Raw genomic sequence first — 16,127 nt, forward strand, 5'->3', positions numbered from 1 at the left:
CCGAGAGGCAAAAGATCTTTTTAACCACCGAAATGGAAATAAATAAAAGGGGGAAAGCTACCAAGCGACACCACAGCCAGGAGAGCGGGCCCGGGGAGACTTCCCTGATCTCTTCTGGGAAGGCAGCGGAAGCGGTTGGGATGAAGGAGAAGGGATGTTGGAATATAGGAATGGGTGATGGGAGTTTGGGTGGGAATGGGGACAGCGAGATTTTAGATCTAATCCTTCGAGGTCTGATTCCTATAAAAGGCCTGATTGCTCATGATGGGCATCAGACTGCCAATTGGAATTTGGCGAACCCCACAATAGGTTGTGTACTAGCTGAGCTCCGACCAGCGAAGCAGGGAGCTCCGACCCTAGCAGGAGGGGCGACACCATCCTCCAGACCCGTTTCGCTACTAAGCCGCTCGACCAACACCCGCCAGATCACCCGAGTACTAGAGAAGACGTTCGGCAGACCTCAGGTACTAGTCCTCGCCTGTTCTCAGTTTCGGGAACCGGTAGTTTTGTCCGACAGAATGGTATGAGCAACCTTTTAGACTGTCGATTACTATGTACACATGGATACTATCTCCAAAGGAAGAGCCTCCGGGATTTAAAGAGGTAACTCAGGTTTTGACGATCGTCTTATGTTTTCTCGGTGCCAACTGCTACCCACCAGGTAAGAGCACCAGGACGCCGTACGGGCAGCAGTGATCAGGCATACCTAAGAGGAAGGAACCGGCGCCTATATAATTCCAATACTAGGAACGAGAATTTTCGCCAAGGAGCGTACTAATCCCCTCTTTCGTCGGCTCCAGCTAGTGCGCGCCTACTAGACTGGTCGCTACTAAAGGCCAGAGAAATTGGCCACCATAAGCACCTACTGAAGGCGCTGAATCCTGTTGTCCAGGAACCTTCGTGTCGGCAGCGAGCAGTCGTGCCCGCGTGGGGTGACTGCGGCGTTCCCATAATATAGGAACTTTTTCACCGCTTTTATGCCAAGTTCCCAGAGCCAACCTCGGTAGCCACCCAGGCTGTCCGGTCCTGCCTCCGCGTCCAGCATCGGCTCTGGGGCTGGAACTGGCCCATACAGTTCCAGGGAGTCGCTGCCACTCCCTTGCAACCCACCGCTGCGGTTAGCAACCGACCAAAGCTAGGCAGCCGAAACCGCCTTTGCACAGCCAGCTGGCAGGGGGGACCACAAGCAGGTGGAAGTCGGATTTCCCCCCCCCCAAAAAAAAAAATATTTACAGTCTCAAGGAACCTTCTTCATGTGTAAGGGTTCGCGGACTGACCGCGCTTGAAGAAGAGACACCGACACGCAAGGAACGTAAACCGCCGGTTTATTCCGGGACAACGACACCAAAACGGCATCTGCTGCAATATCAGCTTGAGGCACATAACGCTGACGGGAGCAACGCGACGCTGAATAACGCACTGTACCGATTACGCAGAAGATGCAGAAAACTGTATACGGTTCCTGTACACAGAAAAGAAAATCAAAAGGCTAAAGCGAAGAGCGGCTGACCGTGGTATCATTAATGCCAACCAAATCGCTCTTAACTCTGCAGTCGCGAACTCAAAACATCTGTACTTCGAAAATACTCTGCCACACTTTATCAGGAATGCCCCACAGAAGTTTTGGCGTTTCCTGTCCAGTAAAAAAATCCCATAAAACAATTTAGCCACGGCGACATGCTCCTTGTTGAACCCCTCCATATTGCTGAACATTTTAATGCTTATTTCCAGAGTGTTTTTTCTAACTCGAGTGATCCCATGCCTACAATTCATGTCCCTTCAGCTCCCGATGATGAAACAACTGGTGTTGTTTCATTGCTTAACCTTAAAACAAAAGCTTCCCCAGGCCCGGACAAATTGCCCAATACTTTTCTTCGTCGTTATGCCAAGATGTGAGCACAATTCCTGGTTGTAATTTTTCGCGCATCTCTTTCAACCAGAAGTGTACCTCCTGACTGGAAAATAGCCCGCTTGGTACCCGTCTTTAAACAAGGTGATCCTGCAAGCCCTAGTAATTACAGGCCAATTTCAATGACGTCATCGTGTTGTAAACTTCTTGAGCATATAGCTAACTACATTCAAAATTTTACATGACCGTAATTTGCTGTTCTGTTCAACATGGTTTTAGAAAAGGTTTCTCTACAGTAGCGCAATTAACATCCGTTGTTCACAGTTTTGCCGCTATTTTGACAAGTCGGGCCAAGTAGATGCTATTTTTTTAGATTTTTAGATTTCTCCAAAGCTTTTGATGTTTCTCATGTTCACCTAATCAATAAATTACAATCAACTGGTCTTCCTGCATTTATAATAACTGGATATCTTCGTACCTGAGTAACCGCAAGCAATTCGTTCGTGTTGATAATGACTGTTTACAATCTCTCCCCGTGTCATGTGGCGTTCAGCAAGGAATTGTCTTAGGTCCTTTGTTGTTTCTCATTATGTTAACGATATTGTGGATGTAATTACTGGCCCTGTTCAAATGAGGCTGTTTGCAGATGATTGTGTATTATTTAATGAAATAACATGCCGGGAACACCAATCAGTATTGAATTATAATCTTTGTAACATATACGACTGCTGTACTAAGTGGAATAGGAACCTAAAGGCCGACAAATCAGTTTTCATGAAAATAACCAATAAGAAAATTTCTTTATCCTTCCCTTACAACCTTACAGGACAACCTTTGAACGAAGTTACTGAATATAAGTACCTGGGTCTTACCATAACAAACACTTTAAGTTGGAACAAACACATCCCAAACATCTGTGCATCATCTTTTCGTCAATTGAGTCTTTTAAGACATAAGCTCAAACATGCTGCTGCAATTGTTAGAATGCTAGCCTATATATCTATTGTAAGACCTAAATTGGAGTATGCATGCATTATCTGGGATCCTTACACAAAAACTAACATTCATGCACTTGAGATGATTCTGCGTAAAGCAGTTCGGTTCATTTACTCGAAATACCGTTCTAACGATTCACCAACCCAACTCATGAGACCATAACATCCCAACCTTAAAATTCAGACGGAAAATCCAAAGGTGAAAATTTCTTTACCTTCTCAAGAATAATAAATTGTCAATGAGACCAGACCAATACATCTAACCACTCACCGCTCGCAGAACACGACACCGGCACGCTGGCTCCCTAACGCCCTTCAATACTAGAACTAACATTTTCAGATTCTCCTTTTTGCCGGGCACTGTAACCGAATGGAATCAATTACCTGCATCATTCTTAAATAGCATTGACTCAATTGACCATATTGCATTTTGACCTGTATTGTTAATGTGTTAAATTTCTTATGCGTTGTTAATTAATCTTCGCGCTTTTCATGTTCTTTGAACTTCTGTTCTTCATAGTACATTGTTTGTAGCTATGTCCCTCCTTCTTGGACCCTTCACTGGGCCTGCATTATTGTGTAAATAAATAATAATAAATAAATATTAAAATGAACAAAATGTACACAGACCGCGGAGCGGCACATCTACGTTGAAAGACATATATGGCCTAGTACAGCGTGTTCTGCCGAGTGGGACAGTTTGGATCACCGTTAAGCGCAGCAAGGATGTCGAAGGATGAACAAAACAAGGAGCGACACGCTTAGAACTGATTTTTTTTTATCAAGAGCGGGGCATAGAAATAGAAAAAGAATACGCTGACATGGCCACAGAAGTTTATCATGCCACTGCGCAGTCCAAGGCTCACTTGACATGCGTGACGGGGTGCGAGTTGTGAGCGTCTATGTCTACGTCCCGTTCTTGATAATAAAATTAAAATCGTAAGTGCACCTGCCCTTGTCTTGTTCGTCTTTCGTCGTCTTTGCTGCGCTTAACAGTGATCTAAATGGAGTACCAACCAGCTCGCACCCGTAGGTTGTTAAAGGGACACTGAAGCGAATTTGTCAAAATTCTGTTTTTAACGCGATAGTGTTATTAGGCTCAATTTTCGAATTCCCGGTGCCTGCTAGCCGTCCACTATCAGCCGTGCTCATCAAGCGTCCACGGAAGTACGTCACCGCTGCCAACAGGAAACTACTGCTGGTGCAGCAAGATACGAGCGATCAGGCGAACCTCGAATACGGCAGAGGGGCAACTGCAATGTGGAAAGGAGAACAATAATACTACAGCGGAGGCAAAAGCAACGATAGGCGATTTCAGCGGGGGCCGCGCTTGCGCAATAAGGTGTGCTAAACGCCGTATATCGGTAGTCTCATCCCCGGCAGACACGGCGCCCAGCCGCTGCTGCAACTCACCCCTTCATCCCGAAGCTCCCCTGCCAACGGAACTGATGCGGCGCCAGCATTGTGTCACCTGATTAAGAAAGGGCGAAATTTTGGCGAATGATTGGCGAAAGATTAACGCTGATCTTCAAGATTAACGCTAATCATGGCGAAAGATTAACGCCAAGCACTGAAAAAGTAAGGAAGGCCGATTGTAAGACCGCAGACTAAAACGTCTGTTAATAAGGAATGAAACGCACAGGGCGCGTAATAGGCCAATTTTTAAATTACCTTTGAAATTTCTCTGTCACCGTCACCGGTGCAAGCTCTGCGGAAAGCAACGGATGGCACCACGCTGACAATTTAAAGACCTCGCTACAAATTGGTGAGGATGTCCTAGGGGACGGTCACGCAAAACTCGTCGGCATGGCACTACAAAGACGGGGCAAAAGTGGTCTCCCAATCACCAAACAATCACCTTTACACACTGGGACCCCATTATAATACACCTAACAACGACATGATCTAGAGAGATAGAAAAAGAAATGGCAACGCTTACGCAGACACCAGCACGTCTGCATTTCCAGAGATTTACCTGCAGTGCATGAAACTAATGCTGTATTCGGGTGGTCGTTTTAGAGCGCTCTACAGCACTCCGAAAAGCGACTCCGTGTTCGGGTGGTCGAAATCGAGCGCTCGACGTATGTTCGGTTGGTCGTCTCAGAGCGTCGTACTCCACTCCGAGCGCCTCCGACTGCTCCGACTCCGAAGTTGGAGTGCCGCCGAAATCCGGAGGCGATTGGGTCACGTGACCCCGGCCGCCGCGGCTCGCCGGCTGCGCCTTTGTGGCTCGCCCCGCTCGCCTGCCCAGTCGGTGGCGTTCGCTGAATCCTCCGTTTCTGTGCTGCGGCCTCGACAGCGGTTAGTTGTGGGAGTGTTTCGACGATTTTGCTTCTCGTGCTGTTCTCCGCATCATGTCGAAACGGAGACGCCTGTTGAGTGTAGGCGAGCCGTCTCCGCTACTTCTGCAGCTCGAAATCGACGCCGGGGAGGACAGCAGCTCAGACGACGACGACTCGCACGTTTACGCTGCGAAGTTCGCCGAACTGTTCGCCGAACCACTTCCAGTATTCAAAGTGCAGGAATACGTTCGCAAGGTTGTGCACACCTATTCTGAAGAGCAGGTAAGCTGAAAATCAAATTATTGTGTCGAGGTCTAATGCTCGTTGCAGTTTCGCAGGAATTTCCGCCTGCCTCGGAGAGCCTGCTACGACCTTATCAAGCAGTTCGAGAAGTCCAATTTCTTTCCCTTCGACCGGCACCACGGAGGCGCTCCCGCGAAGACGCCGGAAGAGCACATTCTTTCGTTTCTCTGGTAAGCCAGCTACATCTTGCATAAATACGAAGCTTGTGGTACAGTGTGGTGTTTCGCTTTCGGGCATTTCCTGTGCGGGTGAGAGTCACCCCGTCGTTAGTGTATTGTAGTCTCGTTAATGGTCATCAAACGTCGAATATTGTTCTGTTTGCAGTGCTGCGCCAAGATGAAAACACGCAGGGCAAACACTGACTCTCAACTGTTTATTACCTACCTTCCTAACATACCCAGCGTACATAAAAATAAAGCGAAATTGAAAGCACTAGTTGTATGCTACGAGTCCTTTGGCGTAGGTTATTAATATTTCAGGCTCTTAAAATGGGTTTTGTTGGGGAGAGTATAAACAATATGAAAGTCAGCACTTCGTTTGTGTGCTTTAAAGATTGTTGTACTGTTCAGGCTTGTTGGTTCATCGTATAACAATACCTCTAGAAAACATTCTTCTCAGAGTAGTAAGTCATCCCATTTTGGTCATTACGGCATACGGCAACTCACCATGGTATTTCTCGTCCGTAAGGCTGTATCACAAAAAAAAAAAAATTCTGAAGCCCTATTGTTACCACGCAGCTAGGTCAATGCATGGCTTCGCAATCTGCACGCGTTGTATTGCCATTTATGAATATGACGAACTAAACCTTTGCTTTAATGGTGGCAAAGGAAGGTTTTTAGAGTTTAAAACTGTGGCAATTGTTTTTTTTAGGTACGCGGTCAACAAGGCCTCAATCAGGGAGGTTGCCGTGCTGTTCAACATGGCAGACTCTACGCAGCTCACCGTCATTGACAGGGTGCTTGGGTTTCTGGTTGCCATTGCCCCAGAAGTCATTTACTTCGCACCTGACAAGGAGGCTCTGGCCAGGGATTTCAAGAAAGTGAGCAGTGGTTTCTCCTTTTTTTTTTTCGCGATTTGGAATTTAAAGTATGATGAAAAAAATATATTGAGTAATAAAAAATCAGCACCAGTTGCAATAAAAAAGTATTTAACCAGTCATTAACACAATGAATACCCGACTATTGTAGCACGCTTTCACCTATGTGCACCAGTGCACTCGCTGACTATGTGTTTTACCAAACAGTAATGGCCATGTGAATGCCACGTATAAGCCTACACTTGCATACGTTCTCTCTTTGCAGCTTGCAGGATTTCCAAACGTCATTGGGTGCATTGACGGCACCTACATCCCCGTCCGCTGCCCGGTCAACAAAGTCAGGTCGACTTACATAAACAGGCACGACCAGGTGTCTATCACGATGCAGGGAATTTGCGACTCAAACAGGAGATTTCAGGACGTTTTCACGGGCCCCCCCAGCAAAGTTCATGACGCAAGAGTCTTGAAGCTGTCGCCTGTGCAAGAGGATTTGCCTACGCTTTGCGAAATCAACAGGTACCATATCCTCGGGGACGCTGCATACCCCATCCGGGAACACTTGCTTACACCGTACAAAAACTACGGTAACATGACCGCAGAAAAAAACGCATACAACGACCGCCATACCTCGACAAGGGTCGTGATCGAGAATGCATTTGGCCTGCTTAAACAGAGGTTTCGGCAGCTCCGGTATGTGGAGCTCACAACAGTCGACAAGATTACACTATTCATAGTAGGCTGCTGTGTTCTTCACAATATTTGCCTGAACAGTGGGGACACAGATGTGGATGACCTGCTCACTGACGAAGAGAGAGAAGAAAGAAGGCAGGACCTGGCTCTGCACATAAGGGAGAACCGTGCTGAGCTGCAAGCAAACCGACAGCCACTGACAGAGCGTGAAAGCTCACTGCGACGCCTGGGGGAACTGAAAAGAAGTGGTCTGGCACAGCAGCTTCGTCACTGATGAGAGCAGGTGAAAACACCACCCTGTAAAAACATGCGCAACGACATCTTCGCAAAGTTTATTGCTCCTTTAATAAAGCGAAAGAGTTTCTAGATGTCCTCGTCGTTCCTGGCAAGATCTCTCAGTGCCGCTATATGTTGCTGATGGGCTTGAAGGAGCTCTTGGTGTCTCTCCTCGCGCCTTTTTTCTCGCTCTTCCTTCTTCTGCTCGCGCTCTTCGTTTATTTTCCTCATTTCTTGGAAAAAGAATTCCATGTCCTGCATTCGGCCCGTGCTTGGTCGAGCTGCGCGATCTTTCTTCGCTCTTTTTGCCCGCGTGCCTTCTGTTTCCGGCAAACTGCTGCTCCCACTGGAGTCCCCTTCAGTCTCTGGAAATGACGGAAGAGGGCTCGGGTCAGCACTCCCCGAGCTGTCTGTTGTCTGAGCACTGGTGCTCGGTGAGTCGACAGCTGCGGCCTTGTAGGACACTGTACCGACACCTCGGAGGACTTCTGGTTCGATACTGTCGTCCAGAGCCCTAATCTTCGCAAATTCTTCCTCGTAGGACACCCTGCAGCGACTTCGACCTGATGTTCTGTTATTTGTTACCTCATTTTTTTTTCTTCGTATGATCGTTTTCAAGCGCGAGTCGCATTGCTCGGCTGAGCGGCGTATCCCCAGAATCTGCAAGATTTCTTTGGCAACTTGCTGGTACATTGCCCGCTTTGTCCGAAATTTTTTTAACGGGCCAACTTCGTTGCAGTACTGGGAGTAGAGGGTTAGCAGCAGCCTTGTCTCGCCTTCGTCCCAGGGTGCTGTTCACACAGGAGATAAAGCCAGGATTAGAGTAAGACAGAGAACAATAGACATATTTTCAAAATATTTTGCCTCTTACAAGGTGGACAGCAGACCAGAGCAGCTGTTTTAACTACTGTAATGAGACGACACGTCCTGATTCATGATGATACAGAACGAAAAAAATAAAAAAATATTAAGCGAATTAGATAAGCAATAAATTAAAACAAAAAAATGTGAGATGTTCCATGCCACCCTACATGGTGATTAATCACATGCAGCTGACAGATTTTAGTAACGGTAATTGTATATACTATAGAGCACTGCACGGGCCGCATTATTTTGTCTGCGTTTGTTTTCTTTTCTGCCTTGAATCATGGTTTTTTTGCGGACCTTGAATGCGGCAGCTGATGGCAACAAATCTTGTCTGCCTTGCCTCGGCATTTTTGGGTGACAGCTTGCTTTCCGAAGTGGAGGAACCGCTTCAGTAGGGTTTGGTTTCACCCTCCACGGACCCGTAGCATCCCGACGACGCTGCGACCGCGCATGTACGCTGTGACTGACCCATTTATTTTGTTCGACGACGACTTCGAGCCAGCCCGCCACCACCGGGGGGGGGTTCCGGCCACCGTTCGAGACAAAGCGGAGACGCGGGCCGCACGACCCTTCGTGGAACTTCTGTGAGGCGGACCCCGGCGACGGAATCTTTACGGCTCCCAGCCTCAGGGGATATGTGTTTGTGTTGTTTTGTGAATGACTGCTTCTCCCCGCGTCTCCTCTCTCGTGCCTATTCCACCACCCCCCATCCTGTACACAACAGTGTATTCGACGTGTGCACTCAAAATAAAGAGCTGTACCCCCATTCTTCAGTCTCGCGCTTCTTATGGAGGCCCAGGCGCTTGGAATGCAGGGCCACGCATCGTGACCGAGGAGCCGCTTGCTACCACGGAGGTGGCAACAGTAGACAGTGCGAAGTCTATGTCGCCTTTGTTCTGTTTGTTTTATTTCAAAAAAGCAGAAATAAAAGACAGTCATGTTGTATTGTGTGTCTGGAGTGCCCTCGTCTGGCCTGCTCTCTCCCACTATGCGCGGGCCGGGCTCGGGCTTTCGGGCCGGCCCGGGCCCGTGCAGTGCACTAATATACTAGCCCCTACTGAACCAGGATAGTGCTAATTCTTCGGTGTACTTTTAATTCTGGCCTCTAGCCTTTGGCGCTGTGAATACAAATGTGACTAATTACTACCTATCTTCGAGTATTGCAGCCATGAAATGTGCGTTGCAATCGTTGAGTTACAATATGACACATAGCTCTTTGGAGAGAGTCCATATTTTTTGTGAAGATCAATTAAATAAACAGACGGCTTACCAGAGCATGTTGCGTTATCATCCGCAGTTTTGTCGCCATCCGGAGCATAAGAGCTCGGTGGTGTGCCTGTAGGAGAGAATGCAAAAGTTACAAGAAGTTCAAACGACACAGCCATCGTGTAAGAAATGTAGCCGTCCTGAGCATTTTACATGGCGCATATTCGAGCAGCGAAGACGCCAAACACAATGAACGCGACGGCTCAAATAGATTACAAGCTGTAGACTGCTTTGTTAGACGTGAGCACATGTGGGGTTAAAGCACTGATCCTGTGAAACGTTGACCTCCTTGACATTCGCCGTCACCGACTCCATTCGGTTAAGAGCGCAATACAGCAGCTCGCGGAAACAACGACGAACGCGTAAAGAGAGCCCCAGTCTCGGCGGTCGTGTCCTAGCAGCAAAGGATCGGTACATCCCGCTCTCTTCCCATGTCATTTCGCCCACTGCGCTTGCTCCAGTATAAAAGTGTGAACTGACGAAACCTGCGAGCTTTAACTGCTAACAGTTCATTTTACAGAGGCCGTATGTTTCATTAACACGATTTCAGATAACTTGGCGGGATGCGGGTGCTCGCTTCAGCTACGCGGTATTTTGAGCGTTTTCCTTTATATTTTTTAGATCAGCCTGGCCCTACGGTCACCCATCCAGACAAAAAAAAAGCTGGGATTACGATTGAGAGCTCATGCTACAACTTACCTTCAATCATTGCGAATAACAGGCGCTCGGCTGATGTCGGGGAACTTTGGCTTGGAGCTGACGCGTCCGATACGGAGGCCGCCATTTGTTGAGACACCTTGGCCGGCCTGGCTGTTTGCAGTTGCCGTTTTGGCCGCGCCGCGGCTCCACGGTCGCGTGCTACTCCAAGATCGCGTACGCGTTCGGTTGGGGAGCCGTGACTCTTGCTCGGATTGGGGGAAGCGGCGCATCGGCGTACTCCGAGTCGGAGTATCAGAGCGACCACCCGAATACAGCATAAATTAACCCCACCACGAGGCCAGCATATAAGGCAGCCCTCAACCTCCCACTTCCCGCGATCACCAAATAGGTCCGCGACCCGCCTATCAGAACTACGAAATGTCTACTTCACCATCATTACGCCCTCTCAAAAGGTCTTTAGACTTGTTCCTGCAGGTGGAATACCCATACGCTTGAAAAACAGTTCACATCACATCGACACCCTGACACGGGAGTTTGAAAGGTTACGCCGCAGCCGACAGAAAGCACGCGAACACGCATCATCCTTCCCCTGGCAAATAGGATATCACCGTCGAATAATCGCAAGCTCAGCGCAGGATACGAACCAACACATATATCGTGAAATCTAGACGGGCGAAGACGTTTTGTAGGAAATGCCCGACAATACCATAAAACTGCTATTCACGGAAAAACTTACAATTTCTTCCACGCAACCTGGTGATATTGAAATACGTGCACACGGAATAACAGGTGAAGCATTGCATGTTCCACTTACTTCGAAACATGGGAAGCATCCCTGACATCCTGGACGCCATGTCAGCGTGAGCTTATTCAGAGAGAGCCAGGAAAAGAAGCGCTGCGTCGGGGGTCGTACGGTTCGGGCTCAACGCTTAAGCTCCACTATCTGTTTACCTCCTTTTCGGGAACTCCAACCACATCTTATAAAATAAAAGACTTCTCTGTGCCTTCCTTCGGCTTAGAAAAAAACTTTCAAATAGTTCAGGCTGGTCACGACGCTAGAGAACAAAACTTTGAGACACTGGCACTGTAGATTTCTTGAACAACGCGCTGCAAACGAAGCTTCTCGCGTGGGCTTCTTCGGCTACACAAGCGCAGGTGACCTCTGTCCTTCCTGTTCCACGGCAAATAAAAATCTCGTTGCCGCTAGTTTCGCTCTTTTCACTGAACATTAGTGCCTCAAAAGCATGCGTTGTAAACGCAGCAACTTCGTTTCAAAACGCTTCGTCAACGTCTAAGTAAAGCTATCGCGTCGCACATCTTGAGACCTAAACGTAGATGTCATCTGAAACTTTTTTGTTTACATTGCATAGACTGACTCAAATAAACAGATTTTTGATCGTTTATCCAGTCGATGAAGCAGCATTTAATTAATTTATTTATTTGTTTATTTATTTATTATACCCTCAGGGCCAGAGGCATTACAAAGGGGAGTGGGTTACAAAAACAAAGCAATAACACACGAGAATACAGCAACTATGGCAACAAAACAAATTATCCTGGGCATACAATATTAACTAACGCATTGTGAAATAAACGGTTATCATTAATGGACACGACACTTGGGGGAAGGCGGTTCTGCTGTTCTGAGGATGAACGATTCGGAAAAATGTCGCCTGCTGCTACGTTCGATGCCAACTTTGTGAGCGTGATCGATTCGGCGAGAAATGTATCGCGGTTTATTAATGAGTTGGTTGTGTAGGGTGGGATGATGGTATAGTTTGTGAAACAATGCAAGACGAAAAGTCGTCCGACGGGAAGCGAAAGACGGAAGCCCGATGATAGATTTCATGGACGAGATGCTTGCAGTACGGTTATAGTTGGAGTGAATGAAGCGAACAGAGTTATTTTGTACCATTTCAAGAGCAGTAATTAGACTATCGCGGCAGGGGTCTCAGACTGGCGTAGCATACTCGAGTTTTGACCTGATTAGTGTTTTATAAAGCAAAAGTTTCAATGAGGATGGGGAGTTTAAGAAGTTACGGCGCAGATAACCCAACCCGCGGTTAGCTTTGCTAATGATATGTTCTATGTGGAGCGTCGAATTTAGGTTAGCTGAAATGTGGACACCAAGGTATTTATAAGAATTGACGGGCTCTAACGAATTGTTGTTCAAATAGTACACAGGGGGGCTGTTAGTACTCCGTGATATGCGCATGACTTTACATTTAGACACGTTTAGTTCCGTACGCCATTCATTACACCTTGTCAAGATCGGACTGAAGTAGGTTAGTGTTACCGTCAGTGTTAATTTTGCGAAAGATAACACAATCATCTGCAAATAAATGGATGTTTGAAGATACGAGAAACGGAAGGTCATTAATGTAAATAAGAAAGCGGAGAGGACCTAAAACCGATCCCCGGGTAACTCCAGAAGAAACGGGGCACAGAGAAGAATTACAGTTGTTAGCAGCAACAAATTGTGATCGGTAAGAAGGAAACACTCAATCTATTTGAGCATGGTAAGGTGAAGTTTAAGTTGGTTTAGCTTGAAAAGTAAAAGTCGGTGACATACCTTATCAAATGCTTTGGAAAAATCTAAAAAAACGCAATAAGCTTGAGCAGATAGATCTAAAATACGATGTAACTGGTGAGTAAACGATATAAGTTGAGTCTCACACGAAAAAAATTTTCGAAAGTCATGTTGCGCTGATGAAAAAAAATAGGTTAGATTCAAGGAAATTTACAAGGTTGGTGAAAATTATGTGTTCAAGCAATTTACAACATGTACTTGTTAAAGAAATGGGGCGGTAATTCAATGGGGAAGATTTAGTTCCCGATTTGTGCAATGGAGCCGCCTTCCGTATTTTCCATTGAGCAGGAAGAGTAGATCTATCTAATGATTGCTGAAAAATCTTGGTTAGTATAATAGAACTAAATGAAATGGTATTTTTTAGAAACTTTGCATCAATAAGGTCGTGTTCAGGAGATGAATGGTATTTTAATTTATCAATCAATGAAGCCACACCCGGTGCTTTGACCAGCACCGGAGTCATTGTAATGTAATCGAAGGAAGCTGCAGTGGGGAACATAATTTGAGAAGTTGTAGAGAAGTTTGTAACAAATGAGGATTCAACACACATGCGCATTGGTGGGATGGAATGATATCGCCTGATGAATCTTCTAAGACTATGTTTCGTCACGGTGCGGGTTAACTAATTTCCAGAATTTCCTAACGTTAGTGTCCAGTGTAATGTTTGGCAGTTTTAAGCGCTGACACGTTAACATAGGAAGCGGTCTTATAGGCAGCCCAACGAGACACACTCGGAGGCCGCCGTGCTCATCGAAAAAGGCGTTTTTTCTTATTAGACAGACGTTCCAAATGAGAGTTATACCATGCTGCTAACGGATTATCTGTGATGATATGTTGCGGAATATATGGCAGAACTGGGTGATATTCTGGTTGCGTTAGTTACTAACTGAGAGAAGGAAAAGGTAGAACAAAAATTCAAAAATTCTTCAGCTTGTGCAGAAAAGGGGGACAACGAGACCGGTTGAGGATTCCAAAGTATGTTGGGAAAATTGAAATCACCCAGCAAAAATAATGGATAGGAAGGAAAACGTGTGGCAACACTGTTAACAGCGTCGTGTAGTTCACTTACAAATGAGCTGGATGAAGACGGTGGGCGATAGCATGCTCCTAAAACCAGTTTTTGGTGACCGAGGTTGATGGTAGCCCAAATTATTCCATGAGCGCAGTTAATTTGAACACATGATGAAGGGATTTCTTTTGATATGGCTAGCAGCACCCCCCCTCCCCTCCGCGCAGTCCTGTCACACCGATATAAAGCATACCGATGGGCGTCTTGAAAAATTTGGAAACCGTGCACGTGTGAGTGAAGCCAAGTTTCAGTTAGGACAATAATATGGGCGGTATATGTGTCTATTACGGATGATAAAGAGCCATGTTTGTTAAGTACGCTTCTGACGGTGAAAATGACTGATACTTCTTCTATTAATGATGGTCCTCTGGCCCTCACGTGTCCCTATGAAGTGTGTTGTGGCGGAACATTGTTATTGCTTGCCACTTCATGTGATCGTTCTACTTCTTCAACTCTGTCCGAGTGAGTGTTGTACATGTAGCATTTCTTATTCAAAAACAGCTTATTGTACCGGAGTTGGAAGCGTGGCGAGTCTTGCTGGCTGTTTGCAAAATCAAAAAGTTTATTTCGAAGCATGCGCGTCGCGGAAAAAAAATCTTCGCTGGTGACAACATATGTAAGTTTGAATTCACTGCGCAAAGACAGAAGTTTATCTCTTATTTTCGAGTTCGTGAATTCGGAAATGATAGGGCGACATTTGTTTTGAGTGAAGAATCCTAATCTGTGCATGCGATGGATGGAATATGGCGTGAAGGTATTAAGAACTGAAGTGACAAAAGTGGTTAGTTTTGTTTCTGTTTGTTCCCACGTCTCCTTCGAGTCAGGAATGTCTCGAATGATAATATTGTCTCTGCGGGATCTGTCCTCAAGTTCATCTACGCGGGACTGTAACGTGCTGTTTTGTGTAGTTAATTCCTCTATAGCTTCCCGAGTTTTTGTTAATTCGTTGTCATGTCTGTCTAAGACCTTAGTTTTTTCTTGCAAATCATCTAGTCATTTAAGGATGCCGGTGACTTTCGATTCTATACTTTTTGGCCATTTTTTTGGCCAAAATGTCGGCAGCTAGTTGAGAGTGACTTTTTGATGCTTGAAGTGAACGAGCATGAGCGTGTTTTAGTAGATGGAACAAAACGGTCATTTGTTCAGCAGGGTTATCTGGCAATGAATCAAGTTCTAGCAAGGCCTCAGAACGAGTTGTAGGCCCTGGATTCGACTCAATATCGCCAGCGCGTAACAAAAGAAGGGCAGTAGAAATACATTCACCAATACTTTCACACACTACCCGTGGGCACGGGAACAGCAAAAGGCACCGATCGGTAGACCGTTTCGCATAGAGCGGAAACTTTGTACACACCTGCACAGGGAAAAACGAAGATCAGGCGCCATGCCGTAACCGCTGCTCCCGTGCCCACTGAAGGTGTAGGCGGTCGGGCGGCTTCTTAAATCGGGGCTTGGTTAGGATGTCTCTGTCGATGGGTGTGGTTGTTGATTGCAGCGCCCCGTAGGAACAGTCGCATTGGTGATGGGGGTGTTTTCTGGGTTGTCGCCGTAGAATCTTGCTATCGGAAATAGAACGGGGTGGCAAGGTGATGAGGGCGATAGCCACGTGGCGACGAGCGCAAGCATAGCCTGCACAGGGAAAAGACGAAGATCAGGCACCTTGCCGTAACCGCTGCTCCCGTGCTCACTTGATAAAGTCTTTGCAAGCAGTCTATGTCGACGCAGCCAAACACCACTGCAAACCGGATATATTTGTACTGGCAATTATCCGGGCAACGGACGGCCAGACGATCAACGCGTGCAGCATACGTGCCACGTCGGCGGAGCAGGCGGAGGAAGCCGCCATCACCTTGGCTCTCAGATGCCGACCGGAAGTAACCACGATACTCAGCGATTCTCGCTCAGCCATCACCCACTACAGCAGAGGGTACACTGGAGCCCCGGCTGCCGAGATACTACCCAATGTCAAAACCACCACCACACACCTAAGATGGTTTCCAGCCCACACGGGGACCGTCTCTGGACGCTTCGCCAACCGTAACGAGGAAGCGGACGCCGTCGCGCGTGAGCTCGCGTGCCGCACGACGCCCCCCCGCCCCTCGGAAGCGGAAGAAACGAACACAGCTAACTTCGAACCACTCATGGAATTTGCAGAGATACTCGGCTGGTACCGGGAGACCCGCCGACAACTACCCACGCCTCATCCAGGTTTAAGCAGAAGAGAAGGTGTCCTTCTACGACAAC

At 47.0% G+C, this 16,127-nt stretch overlaps 1 protein-coding gene across 1 annotated transcript; it reads right to left on the reverse strand.

The window, feature by feature from the left end:
* Positions 1–7,518: 7,518 nt before the first annotated feature.
* On the reverse strand, positions 7,519–10,532 carry LOC144168774 (uncharacterized). The gene is made up of 3 exons (XM_077697740.1): positions 10,264–10,532; positions 9,569–9,634; positions 7,519–8,222 (listed from the first exon to the last, which is right to left on the reverse strand). The coding sequence occupies exons 1-3, from the start codon at positions 10,346–10,348 to the stop codon at positions 7,519–7,521; spliced, it is 855 nt and encodes a 284-aa protein (XP_077553866.1). The 5' UTR covers positions 10,349–10,532.
* Positions 10,533–16,127: the final 5,595 nt, after the last annotated feature.

This window comes from Haemaphysalis longicornis, unplaced genomic scaffold, assembly GCF_048455015.1.
Source record: "Haemaphysalis longicornis isolate Haplotype H1 unplaced genomic scaffold, Haemaphysalis longicornis Haplotype H1 scaffold_2, whole genome shotgun sequence".
In the NCBI taxonomy this organism is placed as follows: domain Eukaryota; kingdom Metazoa; phylum Arthropoda; class Arachnida; order Ixodida; family Ixodidae; genus Haemaphysalis; species Haemaphysalis longicornis.

Excerpts from the sequence above, each read along its gene's own strand:
- LOC144168774 (XM_077697740.1), bottom strand. The coding sequence starts at position 10,348 with ATGGCGGCCTCCGTATCGGACGCGTCAGCTCCAAGCCAAAGTTCCCCG. Across the intron at positions 9,635-10,263 it reads GTTATTCGCAATGATTGAAG|GCACACCACCGAGCTCTTAT; the intron begins GTAAGTTGTAGC and ends TCTCTCCTACAG. Across the intron at positions 8,223-9,568 it reads TGATAACGCAACATGCTCTG|CACCCTGGGACGAAGGCGAG; the intron begins GTAAGCCGTCTG and ends CTGTGTGAACAG.